The sequence below is a fragment of the Lepisosteus oculatus genome, chromosome 8, assembly GCF_040954835.1.
Source record: "Lepisosteus oculatus isolate fLepOcu1 chromosome 8, fLepOcu1.hap2, whole genome shotgun sequence".
NCBI classification, from domain to species: domain Eukaryota; kingdom Metazoa; phylum Chordata; class Actinopteri; order Semionotiformes; family Lepisosteidae; genus Lepisosteus; species Lepisosteus oculatus.
The window spans coordinates 15706635-15722824 of NC_090703.1; the positions used below are offsets into that span (position 1 = coordinate 15706635).

Below are 16190 nucleotides of genomic sequence, written 5' to 3' on the forward strand. Positions count from 1 at the left end.
TTTGCGTTTTATCCAGCTCCCCAGTTTGCCTGACGTCTGGTGGCTTTTCTGTAGCCGCACTACTATTCCTGATCTGCTGGAAACACATGCTTTAACAGTTTATTTAATTTTGGTGGTTTAGTGTTCAATAAACAAGTATTTGGGATTTACTTCAGAGCAGTACATGCATGAAAGTGTCTATGAGAAAACCACAGTTCTGATCTAAACATCAGTAATATTTAAGTTGTTGAGCTGTTAAATGTGTGTAATATAAATGTATATACACATGTTTTAAATCTTTCTTTTTGTGCTGCAACATCTTTTGTTTTCCTTGAAATTTTTCAATATTAGTACCAGGAAGTGATAAAACTGTGTCCGTCAGTCATTTGTTCTACATCTTCTTATTATGCTTCATAAATGTTAAATCTATTATTGATGAATAAACAATAAAAGTTGGTACCTTATCAAAGATCATGCAGTATGTGTAGAATTGTTTCAAAGCTATATATGAGTTTTAAAAGCAATTTTGCTTTCCAGCTACTTCCCACCAAAGTAAAGTGTACATGACATAATTTTCTTATACATTTAACTTTTGTATGAAGTGTGTGGTGCAGTAGACATGTAATAAGTCTAAATAATGATGTTATTAATAATTAGATATTATGGTTCACAAAAGTCCCTGCAATGAACTGGCCTCACCTTGCGCCCATTGCTTGCTGGGATAGGCTCCTATTCCCCAAAACCATAAATTGGATGTAATGAATTGAAAATGGATGGATGAACAAAAGTGATGATATGCAGTTAATTTAAAATGCAACAAAATAGATATAAAAAATGTCCATTATTACTCAGCATAATATAGAGAGGAACAAGTAATATGTTTACTGTGAACAAGAAGGTTGCGCCCTCCCTTGACCACCCTCAGCAACCATCCACACCAGGCACTTTCCCTTGCAACAGAGCTCACTGTATCACCTGCAAGTATACATCCAACACCACACTCATTCAAGGCCCCTCAGGACAATTCCGCATCACCCAGAGGGCATCTTGTACCTCCAGCAACCTTATTTACTGTATCTCTTGCAGTAAATGCCCAGCCATCTACATTGGGGAAACAGGAAGGAGACTCGGAGACTGCTTCAGGGAACATGTCAGGGCTGTGAAGATTAAAGAACTCTCCAAGCCCATTGTTTCTCATTTCACCTCTGACGGCCACGACCACTCTAATCTCTCCGCCTGTGTTCCCAAAGACGGTTTTCCGAACTCATACGTCAGAAAGACTACCGAAACCAAACTTATCCTGCAGCTAGGATCACACATTTTCCCTTCCCTTAACGACAGACTACTGTTCTTTTAAATTTTCTCCATTCATTGGAAGTTTCATTTCACACCTCTCTACACCTATTCTGACTTCACACCTCTTGATTGGCCTCTCTTTCTGTTCCCTGCTCCCGCCTCTCACTCCTCCTCCCTCCCAACCTTTGTTCTCCCGCTACATTACCTTTGCCTACTACCCCGTCTCTCTCACACCTGAAGAAGGCTCCACGGCCAAAACGTTGTATTTTCTTTCTTCTTTTTTTCAGCATGGAATAAACCTATTACTTGTTCCTTTGCAGCCTATGCATGCTGACGCAGCTACCCACCTGAAATAATATTCAGAGTTCTTTCAGTACTCCACCTCAGTTTTAAAGTTAGATTTATGCTTTCAAACCATCTGCTGTTATTTTAGAATGTGTGTAATCTTGAGAAGCATGGGAGACAAGGAGAGGAGTAAAAATGAAAGCGGCAGTGAAAATTACAGAAAGAGTGGAAGGTTCAGAAAAGGGAAGTGGGATAGCATTGCTTTCTGTCAAGAGGTGTGTTTTTTTAATGCTAACATGCATAGTAACATACTAGCATAGGGGTAAAGAATTCTCTGAAAAAGAGGAATTGTGCTGGCCTTGAATGAAGAATCCAGTTTGGAGTTTAATGAAATGCATGTGGTAGAAAAGAGTAAGTCTTTTTCACAGTACTGTGTTCTTTTCACACATTACCAATACATGTCTTTGATGTTGGGGTTTTTGCTCTACAGAATTTTGCTATGGAGTATTTTATACAACAAGACAAAACCACCAGTGACAGCTGAAACTCGTTTCAGGCTAATGTGATAATATACATTTATAGCCAATGTGTTATTTACCTCAAGAAATCGTTAATGTTTAAACTTTCTGGCACCTGGCTAATGGCTATTATATTGGAAGGTCATGCAAATATGATGACGTCAGGCTATAAAATGTATGGTTGCTCTTGCAATTTTGTCATATTGGTTTTATGAACCTACAGTAGAACTGAGTGAACCAGACATGTACACATTCTCTAGAAGTTCAGTTAAGACTTCCTGTTATTGTTAAATCTGCTCTTATTAATGATGAAGAGTTTGCCAAGCTCTGAAGTGTTTTGGGACAGAATCTTGAGCAAAATTACTGAACTTGACCATGGAGCCATATCAGTGGAGGAAAGTTGGCAAAAACAAAGATAATGTAAACATATCAGTCTTCTTACTGGAGTAAATATATAAAAGTTTCCTCCTTCCCGTTATTTCATACATGCCAAACACAAGAAAATGGTGCACATTTTACAACTGTGTTAAAAGTAAACCAAGCATAATTTTTGAAAAGGCATGGTCTCATACAAAATTCTGAACATTGTTAAGCATTATGATGGGGGAGGTGTTCCTCTCTTTAAATAAACAATTTGGTATATAATAAAAACTTTATTGTCATTGCTCTTAAACTGATGGACATGTCCAATGTAAAATACGAAGAAAAGTAATACAGATATATCTGTTTACATACAGTATAAGAGTTAACATGTAGGGGTTTTCTCCTTCCTATGTACCATTTAGCTTGTTGGCACATAAATGCAGGATTGAATTGTTAATTTATAAATTGTTATGTCTTATGTGTGCCACTGAAAGGTGCACAGTTGACTACTATGTGTTGCAAGCCAAGCATGTTTTTTTAATTTAAAAATTGAAGGAAAATCAATTAATACTTTTCCTTAATAGGAGCAGCACTAATTCACACTAACACTAAGTTCCTAATTAGATAGAGAATTGATCACATAATGAAATCAGTTTTGGCTTAAGATGCTTACCTTTGATTTCTGTTTACTGAAGAATCTAAGTTAATGAGGACAACAACAGTAACTGCTATAGCACATGCATAGCTGTATTTATATGCCAGTAACTTAGTCCTTATTGAAGTTCAGTATATATGTAAAATGATAGAAGAATTCAGCACCCTGGACAGTTCTAGGCACAAATGTGCTTCAGCCATTTGCCTATCCATTCTGCTTGACATCACTAAAACCTTAAGTCAATCTCAAGTTTTAGTTAATTTCTTGCAGAGATTCATATAATACCACGACTGTGCAGATTAAGGACACTTTATACTTTTGCTTTTATGTACCATGCATTTCTGCATTTGTTTTTTTAAACTTGATATGAACTTATTTCTGATGCAATCTTTGTAGCTTTACAGATTCAACCTACTGTATACTATGTATGTACTGTAACCTTCCAATAACAAGTAAATCAAGTACTGTAAATCAAAACATGAAATATATTCACTCTAACTCATAAAAAAACAGTGCTTTCTAGACGACTTGCAAACACCTAATGTACATTTTTGGGAAATGTTATTTTTTTATTAGTGACTGGATTTGATCAGTTGTATAGTACAGTTAACATAAACTTGTAAAAATAAGATTCCACTAGTAAATTAAAAGCATTAATATTGTTTTTCTGTTTTTGCTTTCTACCTTTTATACTATCAACATGATTAATAACAGCGCAAAGGAACAATTTTTTCTTTTTTCGAATTTTTGAAGATAAAAGCACATATGTGCTACAGTGTGTGATGTCACTGATATCACTGTAAAAAGTCCCTGATAAAGTCATAGCGATAACTAATAATTCCATTGCCTTTCTAATTTTGTATTAACTCAGTTGTTTCCGATATGTCACCTCTGAAATAATTCACAATAAATTGGATTTGTTGACTATGAAGATAGACTCTGTTTCATTAAGGCCAGGGCTAAATTTAAGTACAGGAGTTGCAATTAAAGCAAGAGTCTTGTACTTCATGTTCTTAGAGTTAATATTAATTTATAGCTTTTCACATAATATGCACAATAAATCATAAGTCCTTAGCCCAAAACGAATAATTCAGGATATATAGAAAGTATTAACAGAAACACAAAATTATAATTATATTTTTTAAAATAACTGAAGAAAAAGTTAATATAGAAAAAATGCACGGTAAAGTAAAACATAATTAAATGCACAGCTGTTTTATTTTAGCTTCCTACCCTTAACTTTGATATCCTTTGCTGTCTTACAATAGACACTTACAAATGACAAATTACATACTGTGCTATGACACTCTAATCTGTAGTGATTCAGCTCTTTATCTCTCTGTAATTAAAAATGTGGAATTTAGTGCTTATTTACCTTCTAAACCACAAGAAAATAACTTTTCTTTTATTTTGTTTTAAATTAGAAAAACTGCATCAGTGCTTTCACATTGAAAACATTCTTGAAGCTCTACCCCCACCTGCTGGAAAAGATCCTGTATAGCACTACAAACCTGTCGGAGCAGTGCAGCCACGAATTTTAATGTTTTTTTGTTACATGTGGCAAACGTGAATAGTTAACTTTGATTGCAAATAATCTACAAACTGCCAGAAAATTAAAATTAATTTTATTAGAGCTATGATCTTGTTTTCATGAATGCATTCTTGCTGTGTGGTTGGTTTTATACTGTTTATAGTATATAGGGAACCTAATGATGTAACTTGTGGTATAGAGCTTTGTGGTAGAAGATAATATTCTAGATTTTGGGTTCCTTTTGGTTTGAACAAAGTCACAAGGTGGTCATGTACAAGAGATGTTATGGTTACATTTACTTTCTGCTGGGTTACATTTACTTTCTGCATGGTTGTCAAAATACCAAGTTTTAGTTTAGTTCTTGAACTTAACTTGCATGAGCTCATAGATTTGCTCCTTTGTGGGTAAGAAGTGGATAATACATTCATGGAATAAATTATTTATTAATTAGGAATCAAATCTTATTGTTGTTGGATATTTTTAAAGATGTTTGGATTTTCCTATTCGGTGCAGTCCATTTTAGGATTTGTACTACATGAATATCTGCATCTTATAATTCTAGAAATAAAACTCTGCTTCAGGTTTTAACAATCAGCACTGGATTTGAGAAAGTAGGTCAATATTAATGTTCAAACAAAAATGTCTGGAAAAATACAAGTTTTTGTGCAATGAGAACATTAGGCACGATTTCAAAATGAGGCCTGCCAACTTTTTTTTTATTAATCCTAATAGCATGAGCCTTCAGTACAAAGGCAAGAAATCTGATTAGGAAGAAGTGTATTCATTTCTGGATTGTTATTTATTACTTACCAATACACATGGAATTGAATTTCAACTTGTATGGTGAATGATAACTTGATCAGTCACCTGCCAATCACTTCTTTTCTTTAATATATTTTACACATTAAATTGTAATTTTACAATGTCGTATACAGTACACTGTCATATACAGTACATAAACCATAGTTCAACAATGTAGGGATAAAGTCTCAAGTTGTTGTTTTATAAATATTTAAAACACGTTTGTTATCAAAGAGTGGGAGGCTTCCATTATAGACATAGGATTACAAAAGTTTTTCTTTTCTTTTCCTTTATTTTGTTTTAACTGATCAACTATGCTGGCTCACTGTTTTGCAGAAATACCTTTTACCATATATTGTATTCTGTTTTTGCCAAACCTTTAAGATTCATTTCATCATTAAATACATTTGTGTGGTCTATAAAAGCATGTTTAATAATTTATTTTTTCTCTTCAGGGCGACCCTACTCTGTGGGCTTTACGAATAACAGCTGGGGAGGGCTATACCCCAGAACCGACTGAACTTGACCAGCTCCTTGAAATTGACTCCAAACTTCAGGTCTTGCTGTCTCCTGAGGACTTCCTGTCTCTGCACAGTCCTTACTCCAACCACAGTGTACTTCTGGTATGTACTGTTATATGAGTCAGTGTCTGATGGACATTACAGAATGTGATTTAGCAATATTTTCTTGGATGAAGTCATTCACCTATCTGTTACTAAACACTCGCACAAACCATACGAGAGTTTATCAGCATTACACTATCTTTCCATTAAATTAGTTTCAGTGATCTAAGCGTATGTTGAATTCCTAGCTGGAACCAGATTTCATCTGTTAAATTCACACAAGCATTTAAGTGCATTAGCGTTACTTTGGTTTGGTGATAAAATGAAGTCTCCATTTCTGCCTCTCTAATAAACTACATTTCTTGATGTCTGTTATAATGTGGAAGCCTTTGATGCAGTGAACCCTGTTGGGCAAAGCCCCCTACAGCATGTGTAAAAGCTCGATAAGCAGGGCATATTCTGTGTTTTTCATCTTGATTTTCAGCACTTTGACATTCACGCAGTTTTAATCACTTCACAGTCTAATCTGTTTTCTCGCTAATAATGTGCTTAAATGCATAAGCAACAGTCAATGTGTGTCATGGTCAGTCTGTGAATGAACAATTAATCAGTATAATGCCAACATCTGTTTGAATTGTGCTTTCTTTTGTTATATCTGTATTTTTTATTAGTAAACATTAAGGATAATTTATGGATTTGAATACATTTTCATTTTCAAGTTTTAATTTTCAGACACTTTTAGAAACCAAGAGTTGCAAATACATTTTGTGGTACTAAGAATGATTTTCATTAATTTTAACTCATTGCAGATGATTAAAGAAATATGCGTAAGATGAACTTTTTCAAACAACAAGCTGCTGTTTTTGGTCCAAATGATTAATAGTTTTCAAGAACTGGAAGGAAAGCATGCCATTAGCTTTGGGCAAAAGTATTATAAAATCATCACATGGCTTTTGGGTGTTTTTCTTGGATGTTGACAAGTTTCAGTGTTTGATTCTTTTTTTTTCCTTTTGCAAGGTAAACTAATATGCTTTTTGCTTGTATAAAATTCTGCCCCTGATCATCTGCTGTGGTGATAGAAAGGGACTTCAGGAATGTGCACATTTGCAGGTTAGAAATAGTGTAATTCATTGGACATAGTTTTAAGGGCACATGAAGCAACAAAACAACAAAGGTTAGTTTCTTTGCTTCAAATTATTATTTCCAAATGTATTTCAGATTATTAAGTACATTTTCATTAATTTAATTAAAATAATACATTTCTAAGACCAAATGTAAAACTAGAAGATTATTTTGAGAACTCTTGGATGGTTCCTAACTTCTAATTGCACTTTTATGTGTCTTTTTAAAGTTGTTTATATGAGACAGTATTTGAGATATTTTGAAATGGTGCCTTTGGACCTGTCTTTTGCAACATCCTGCTTGGTTCATCAGCCATTTAAACAAAGATTTACATAAGTCATTTCTCTGATCATCAAAACATTATGTGGAGCCATGAAGATAAGTGATTCTACTAAGGTTTGCAACTACTAGCAATATCAGCAACAGACAATAAATTACTACATAAATTGCTTATATTTTTAAATGAAGGTTGTATTGACATTTCTTCAGTATACTGTACTTGTTGAAGACACATCTAGAAAGTAACTCCTGAAATAAGACTAGTTCCTTTGTGTTAGGCTGTTTATAATGTGTTGTATGATGGATGTCTTGTGTGTTTGTGAGCCTTCTTCAGGTGTGAGGCTGTTGTACTTTATAGGTGTACTGTGTTAGTGGGTTATTTGTAAACTAGGTTTATGAGGGCCTAACTCAAGGAAAACTGATTGAATTCATCCAATTGTATTAGAGATTCCCTATGGTGTCATTAGGGAAGCTGGATGCATTTCTAAGAAGAATTAGGTCCCAGGGTAAGTTAACCAGTCTTTAAGAGGACCTGAATAGGGCTGCATATAATTTAATTATTCAAAATAGTGTTTTCTGCAAGGGAGTTAGAACTACTTTGACAGGGGAGATATCAGCAGTCATTTGAATTGATCTGAACTTTACGAGAATAAATAAAATAACTGGTCCACTAGCAAGGAAGGAAAGTAATGTTCTTCCCATGTACCCATCCATGTTGTCACATCTTCATTAACTTCATAAGTGCTATTCAACTTGTTTTGTTGAGCTGCAGGTCTGGGTAGAATAAAAAATTCTGACTTTGATCAAAAACATTTGGTGATTAGTATAAAGAAAAGGAATTCTGCTCTAAATTAAGCATCAGGAGATACCTTCTTCTGGGAAATTACACACATTGGAATTAAGTTTTTAATTAAGTTTGTCAGTAGCAGCAACCCCAATGTATTTAAAATTGTCTACAACAGACATTGTCATTAACTCTACAGTGATGTAATGTTTTTTGCTGTTAACATGAATTTGGTTTACATTCTTTATGGGTGTGGATACTAAGGGGGAATAACAGCTGGCTTGAAACAAAATGTCAGAGACACTATACTTCTCTTCTTTTTAATACTATATTTGTTTTCTGCTTAATGTTAACTAATTATATAATTATCAATGTTATTTTATTAGTTCTTTATGAAAGAGCAATATTATGAAAGAGAGCATCTTTTCAGCTTTAAGGACTTAAAAAAAAGTAGTATGGGCATTATTGTTAAATTTTGCTAACAAGTGATTCTTTAACTTCACAAATTGATTTTGATTAAATTACAGTATTAGTATTAAACCACAGATACTTATCTTTTATTATTTTGAAGATCTCTAGAGTTTACAAAAATACACTTCTCTTATCTTTTTTACCGGAACATGTAATGTTCTGAATTAAATCATATTACTAGGCTGTTGATAAAAGTACATTTAAGGCCTGTCTTTCCAAGAAGACCTTCATCTGACAAGATACAATTCTTGTGAAAATTCTTTGTATTTAATTTTGAAGAAAGAAAGAAATTTGGTAACACAGGGTTCAGATTCCTGGGAGGCCTTTAATAAAGTCTCTAGACTCCTTTTTAAAAGCACCAGGAAATCTTCCAAAGTCTGACTTATCTGGCAGTGATGTTATGAAATTTTGCAGATGTTCCAAAAAGATCCAGCTATATGTTAATAAACGATTACGTTATGTTAAAATTTAGTTTCACCCTGCAGTTATGAGTAATATTGAAAAGTTGGATTTGCTCTGTAAAACTGTTGTTTTGTGGAGCATGATAACTTCTAAAAAGGTGTGAAGTCTGATAGAGATATTTTCAAATTAAGGTGATGATTCCTTGATTTGTTTGAGTGTGTTAGAAACAAGATGAAAGCTGAAACTGTTGCCAAACTACAGCAGTTTGTTTGGAGGGTAAGGGAAATACCAGTGTCTTTGGAAAGGGAGTGGAGAAGTTGAGAAGCAGTTTATTGCTGCCAGTATAAACATTTATTTCAAAGATATTTAAATTCTTCATTTTGTTTCTCTGGCTGCAAATCACTCTCTTGTGGGCTGTGAATTCTGAAAAAAAAAAGATCCTGTTGGCTGAGTTGTTTGTTGAAAAATTAAATCATTAAAAACTTAATAAACTAAAGCACTGTCCAGTGTACAAATTTTCTGGCAATCTGGTATTCAAAGTGAAGCCCAGTTTTAAATGGCCCTTTCATGGACGAGCACATGCCTTTCTAAATTAATGGAAATTCTGAATAGCTGGAAAATTTAGCTCAAAGAATGGTGAGAATGAACAATGTACAGCTACAACATACTGAAGTTATTAAATCGTAACCTGAAATGTTCATTTTCTCATGTCTGAAAATGTTAAGTTTAGAGAAGCTATCTACTTATAGACTAATCAACATTTTGCCCTGTAGCAAAAGTACTCTTGAAATTGAAATCTTGCCCAGGGTAAAGGTTTCTGAAGTGCCTTTTCTGTTTACTGTTTCCTTTAGTTTGGTGGGATTTTGTTTTTTATGATCCATGACAAGTAGTGGAGAGTGTAAATGGAATCTTGTTTGAGGTCATGTGCAGCCGTTTTGACCTGAAGAAACTGTGTGGTGGTTGGAAGTGATAGACAAAGGTAGAAAAGCCATTTAAAAAGATAAAAAAAAGCCATCAGTATTGCACAGAATGGATTGTCGAAAACAGTGCTTTATTTTTTTCAGCTTTAAGTAGAAGCAGATGTTGTGCTTTTTGTGAACACGTTTAAAGGTAGGTTCCGTTGTCAATAAATTCATTTCATATACAGTTGCTCTGTTTCTTCTCAGCTGTGGCACATCCAAGAGAAGCAGTAAAAGTAAATATGCTTTTTTTGTGGTTGCCTTTTTTCTCTGCAGTAGCTTTTGCCAGTTAAACACTTAATTCAAACCATTCAGAGGACAGAGAAGCCCAGCTGAGCACAAGGGTACCCCCCTACAAAATTCCAAGTTAAGAAATGTGGGTACATATGAATATCTCTCCATTGACCTGAGTTTTCTGTACAAGTAAATTCATATAAAATAATTATTATTACAAAATGTTTGTTTAATTAAACTTAAAACTTCTAGATTCTGATAAAAAGTACTTCATTTCCAAACATACTGTAGGAACTGGAGAATGTTAGAATGAGGTACCTCTCAGTTACTGTATTTGCTTTAAATGGCAAAAATGAATAAGTCTGCTTGTTAAAAAATGTCTTATTGATAAAATAATTTTGAGTAGTTAAAATACTAAAGCTATTTGTGTAGGTTGCCCAATATTTCAGATATTTCCTGTTCAAGGCTTGCCTTTGTCAGTAGATGGACAGGAATATAATTGCTAAAATGGCAGTTTACCCTGTAACTGGTTGAGCACAGCAAAGCTTGAATCAGTCAGGATATCCTCAGCCAGTGCATCTTAGTCCCTGGGATTTGCAATGTACCTGTGAGCTTGCAGTATTGACATCACTCTTCCAGTGCTAACTCATCTGTAAGACACAGTATAGTTTGCAGCTTGTCAAATGGCAAGTTAGCTCCACAATGGGTAAATTGAAGTAGAGCTTCCATGTTGCTGAAGTGTTCATTTCAGTTAGGTTGACGGAGAGCTTGTATCTTTTATTTGAGGTAATTAGGAATTGGTAATTTCAAGTTGGAGAGGGTTACAAAATTTACAGATAATTATTGATTACAATTTTAAGAATTCTATATTGGTATCATTGTCAGACTTTAATTGAGACACTGTTTGATAAAGGTCTGCTTGGAGAATGTTTGACCCCTATTTACCTTGTTCCTACAGGCTTTAAAAATAACTTTAAAAAGAATACGTGTATTATTTTTTATTGATGTAATTTTAGCATGACAAGTCTGTCATGTTGTTATGATTATAAAAGATTTCTACATTTTGAATAGCATAAACTTTTGAGGACAAATATTACCATTGTAACAAATTGGAGGCAACTGTTCTTTCCATCTTTCTTATTTTGATGGTAGTGCATCAAAATTCAAGTACTTTCAAGAAGCTTATGATTTTTTTTCAGAATAATCATACAGCCTTGCATAAGGGAAATGTTTCCTGTTTTCATACATGAATACACTTGCACTTGATTTCAATTGTGCTCTGTTCTAGATTTGTGTGTTCATTTTGAAGTAAACATTGACTTCCTGTTCCATGATATTCAATTTTGTACTTGCAAAATACTGTATTCCTGTATTTCCAAATGTTTCCAGTTTAAAGCTATTCAGTTCTGTTAAGCCCTAGAAATACAATATAAATTTTAGGACTTTATATACCTGTAACTGGGCTCTTCCCAGTGTATTTAGTAGAGTATTGAAAATAAATTGAAATATAATTACACAGATTCTAATTATATATCATTAGGTTTTACTTAACATTGTTTAAATTAGACTCATACTTAGTATGACGTATCCTCAGTAACTCAGCTGTCTATTTTTATAATTTTTTGATGTCCTTCAGATGTAGTAACAGTTACCATATCAAGGTTCAAGTAACAAGCTGAAGAAAGTTTTGGTCAGTTGCTATAAAAAGACTTAGCATAGAAAACGGCATTATTTAGATATAATTAAGCTAAATAAAGATTATGGCTGACGGTAATCATCTCGCTTTATGGATGCAAATCTCGAAGTGCCATCACCCCCAGCACATGGGTCAACTGCTACAGTCAGGCCCCATTTTTTATTTTGTATTTCTCTTAATATTTGATTTGCTAGACAGCTCCTGGCATTTATTTTAAAATATCATGGATCATGAAATTACAAAAAAACAGGCTTTATGCTATTATTATTTTGTCAGCATTTAAATATATATTTTTAAAGCAGTGTGGTCCCTCTGGTTCCCTAGCCAAACTGGATTTTTATAACACGGTGAGTATGAGCAGCTCTCTAGTTCTTAAGACTCACCGAAGTCCCAACTGCATAAATAAAAAATATACTAGTATTGTACTTCCTAAAGATCTTAAACCAAATAGTCAATTATGGATATTTGGGATTTGAACCATTGTCATAGCGTGTACAGAGTTTCAAGTTTTGAAGTTAATGTTACAAATAGTAGCTTGGGTAGCTGTACAATCAATACCCTTTTCCTTGCCCGACGAGAACAGGTAATCTTTTATTTCCCATTGTTTTAGTATGACTGACGTTTTTTTTTTAAATTTGCAGTCATATCAACTTGGAGCCTCATCCAAAACAAAATCCAACAGGCAGTATGTATGTTAATTCCAGGTGCAGCCTCTTCATTAGTTTGAAATCTGCACAGAGTATATTTGAGTTATGCTTTAAATCCTGTAATTCTGTAATGCTTGTAATTCTTGCAAATGTCACCCCTTAATGTCTTTAAGAAGTTATTTTTATATTAAATAGATTAATTAACTTTCAACAAAGTTTGCATTTGTAACTTTGTAGTACATTTTTGGAGAAGGTGACTTGATGCCATTACTAATACACACATTAGAAGAAGGAGAACTGAACAACATTTTCCTTATACTTGTCCCAATCTATATACTGTATCATTTAGTTCCATACTTTGGACTGGTAGTTTATATAGTATTGTTAAAGCAGAACATTTAATTCACAGAGGAAATGTATGCATCCAGCTGATTTAATAACACATTCCAGTGCATTTCTCCCAGTAGGAATTTTTTTTGGAACTGATGTTTTTAGGTATTAGATTACTTCTTCAGGAGGCTTGTGGTGTATCGTGCACTACAGCAATGGAAAGTCTTTCCCGTTTGGACTCATAGCATAATTACAAGGCACCCCAGGAAGTCCTTTAGGTTACAGAGTGTGGATGACTGCCAGTCACTGAAGTGGCAGAATATTTCAACATTTCTCTTTGCAATGGCAATTAGAGGAAACATGTAAATTTGTTTCAGAATATTCATTTACCACCTTTAAAGCTGTTTGATTTAAGTACATAAATATATGTGTTTGCACCATACCGTAGGATTAAGTAAGTAGGTATCAACACCGAAGATGTCTTCACGGCCAAAATGTGTTCCTTTTCTTCTCTTTTCATGGAATAAACCTTTACTTGTTTCTTTGCTATCTAATTCTTTGGTGAGGAACTTAAAAGAATAATGTTTTTCCTATTACTTGTGATAAAAAGGTGTAGTTTTTTTAAATGCTTAACCATAGTCTTACATTTTTTTTTATCTGTAATCCTCTCATGTACTTAAGGGTGGTCTTAGAATATTTTGTTGTGTCGTGCCTTTAGTAGACATACAACTTTAATAATTCTAGGAGGGTTTTTCCCAAAGCTGCACATGATGTTCATCATATACCTGAGGGACACAGCAGCAGCCTTCATTTGAAGTTCTTTTAAAATGTTTTACTGTGATATAAATCAGAAGTATCTGGAGCTGGATGTGTATAAAAACCCATGTTGTGAAATAACTCATAAACACGACGAGCCAGCTATTCACATGGAGACATGGAGACCAATATCTTTCAAGCTAACCTTTAAATTCCAATAATTATTTTAGGAAAGACAAAAAACACATCAAATACTCAAGATAAATGCTATATTTTGTGCAGCAAGCAGTGAGCATGTTCTGATACCCGTTAAAACTTCAATAGTGAATTATTTAAAAGAAAGCATAATCTTTTTTCACTCACATTTAATACATACAGAATTAAAGCTAAACTGTTATTTGTCTTGTGTTTAATGTTGAATAGTTATTGCATGTGCCTTTGTGTGCAATAGACCACACTTTCTAAAAGAGTATCCCTTGGATTTTCTGGTCCAGAAAGATGTACACTTTCTCTTGATTGATTACCTCATCAGCCTTACAGTCTCTTAATGGCCACCTGTCTAAATTCTGAGTAATTCCATCTTTCCTTAGTGTTCTTTAGTTTCTTCAGTCCTCAACTTATCCATCAGTTAAATGTGTATTTCACCAACTATTGTGGTATTACTTTTATTCAATAGGAGATACTTCATAGAAATACATTTGGAAACTGATCATATATGCGTGTGTGTTTACCAAAGCTCACTCTGTTTAAGAATGCAGACCCATGGAGCATTCAGTTTTGGATCCCTATGCAGGACTAGAAATATTATCTCATGAGGGCCTGATCATACAGCTTGTGATCACATTCCATACTGGATGAAGAAGTGATGACTGTGATAATCCCACTTCTGATTATCTTACGCCTTTCCAGCATGCTCTCAAAAGAACAAAACTGTGAGCACATAATCAATTTTGATATTATGTTTTTCATTTTAAAACACATGGAATATCTATTTTCATGATGTGCATTCCAGTGCCTTAAGGAAAATGACTTATAATATCATTGTTCTTTGATGTTGACCAAAGTAATATTTTAGTGCATACCATTATTAATTTGTCAGATGTCTTTACAAATACCTTTTTCTTTGTAAAAAAGTAGAACCTGATCAAATATTACTTCATGTAGGTACATTTTTTAAATGCTCAGAACTTTAAAGATTAAACCCTATAACATACTTTGGGCTGCTTTCTGTAGTATGCATTTTTCATGATAGAAGGAATACCATAACATGAGTAAGAATAACTATGGTAATGTCCAGTCTTTAATAAAATCTGATATTAACATTCTTTCTAAGAATATGTATAAACACTGATTCTAATGACAAATAAAATATGAAATATGCAATTTAGAAATTAAAAAATAATTTTGAGAAGAACTTGAGTGTTAAAACATACTGTAAAACTTGCAGATTGCTGCATAAAAACAAATTTGATGTCACTCAGAATTTACTTCAGCTTTCTTTAATTTCTAAAGTACAGTACTTTATAATTTGTATAATCATTATCATTTTTATGAATGAAGCATAAATGTTGAAAGTTCTTCACGAGAATGCATTTCTTAGTCTTTTGTTCCTGCAAATCTGCAATGAATCAAAGTTAAAGCAAAATTATGTGCACAGGGACTAGAGGATTTCAATACATATTTGTTGCATTTTTCACAATTTATTGTACTTCTCATATATCCAGTACTAGTCAGTTGAATACAGTGAACTATTTTTAAAACAACAGGATACTTGTCTTAGACATCAAATCTTTTCCCTCTGTTTATGGGAATTTCACATTATACATTTGTTATACATAATATTACACATATTATACATCACAATTACTTGATGTAGGTAGATTTTCATCACTGCAAGGTAAAAGTTAATTTCTCCTTGGTTAATATTGTATAGGGTTTGATTTTATAAGTACTCTATTTTGACTTTTTTACAGGTTTGTACCTACCAGTAGGTAAAATCTAAAGATTATTAAAGAAGTTTTATATGAAAAAGGAATTGTGCCTTTTGAGCATTACAAGAAAAGGAGCAAGTTTCTCCTTTTGGATGTGTTCAAATTAACCCAACTACCAGTAAGAGCTGATAATTTAAGAGGTTTTTGGCCCTCAAAGTTCTATTTATCAGTTCCCTTCCTCTCTTTGAGTTTGATGTACCTTTAAATAAAGTAATGTTCCCAGATAAAAAATACAGATTTGTGCAAGTGAACTAGTATGGAAAACTTATTACACAGGTAATCAGATACCAATACTTGTCTGATTAGAATCTTAAGTGTTCTCTGTATACTTTATTTCTGCAATGCCTTATGAAAATCTAAGGCAAAAGTGTATCTCGACTCAAAACCTGGTCCTATAAATCCACAAGATTCATGATTATTTGATCTTGAAGGCATTTTCCAAATTAATAAGTGTTCATATTCTGAAAATGTTGAATGTTAATGTGAATGGTTGGGCACGGTTGGCAGGAGATTTGCTAATGTTTCACC

General features: G+C 33.5%; 1 protein-coding gene across 6 annotated transcripts in view; it reads left to right on the top strand.

Moving 5' to 3' along the window:
- fsip1 (fibrous sheath interacting protein 1) overlaps nucleotides 1-16190 on the top strand; it is a 105194-nt gene that overhangs the window by 10683 nt on the left and 78321 nt on the right. For all 6 annotated transcript variants that reach the window (XM_015350764.2, XM_015350768.1, XM_069193293.1 and 3 more), the window contains exon 10: nucleotides 5884-6051. In XM_015350764.2, the coding sequence (XP_015206250.1) occupies nucleotides 5884-6051 (168 nt within the window). The remainder of the gene's footprint in view (nucleotides 1-5883; nucleotides 6052-16190) is intronic.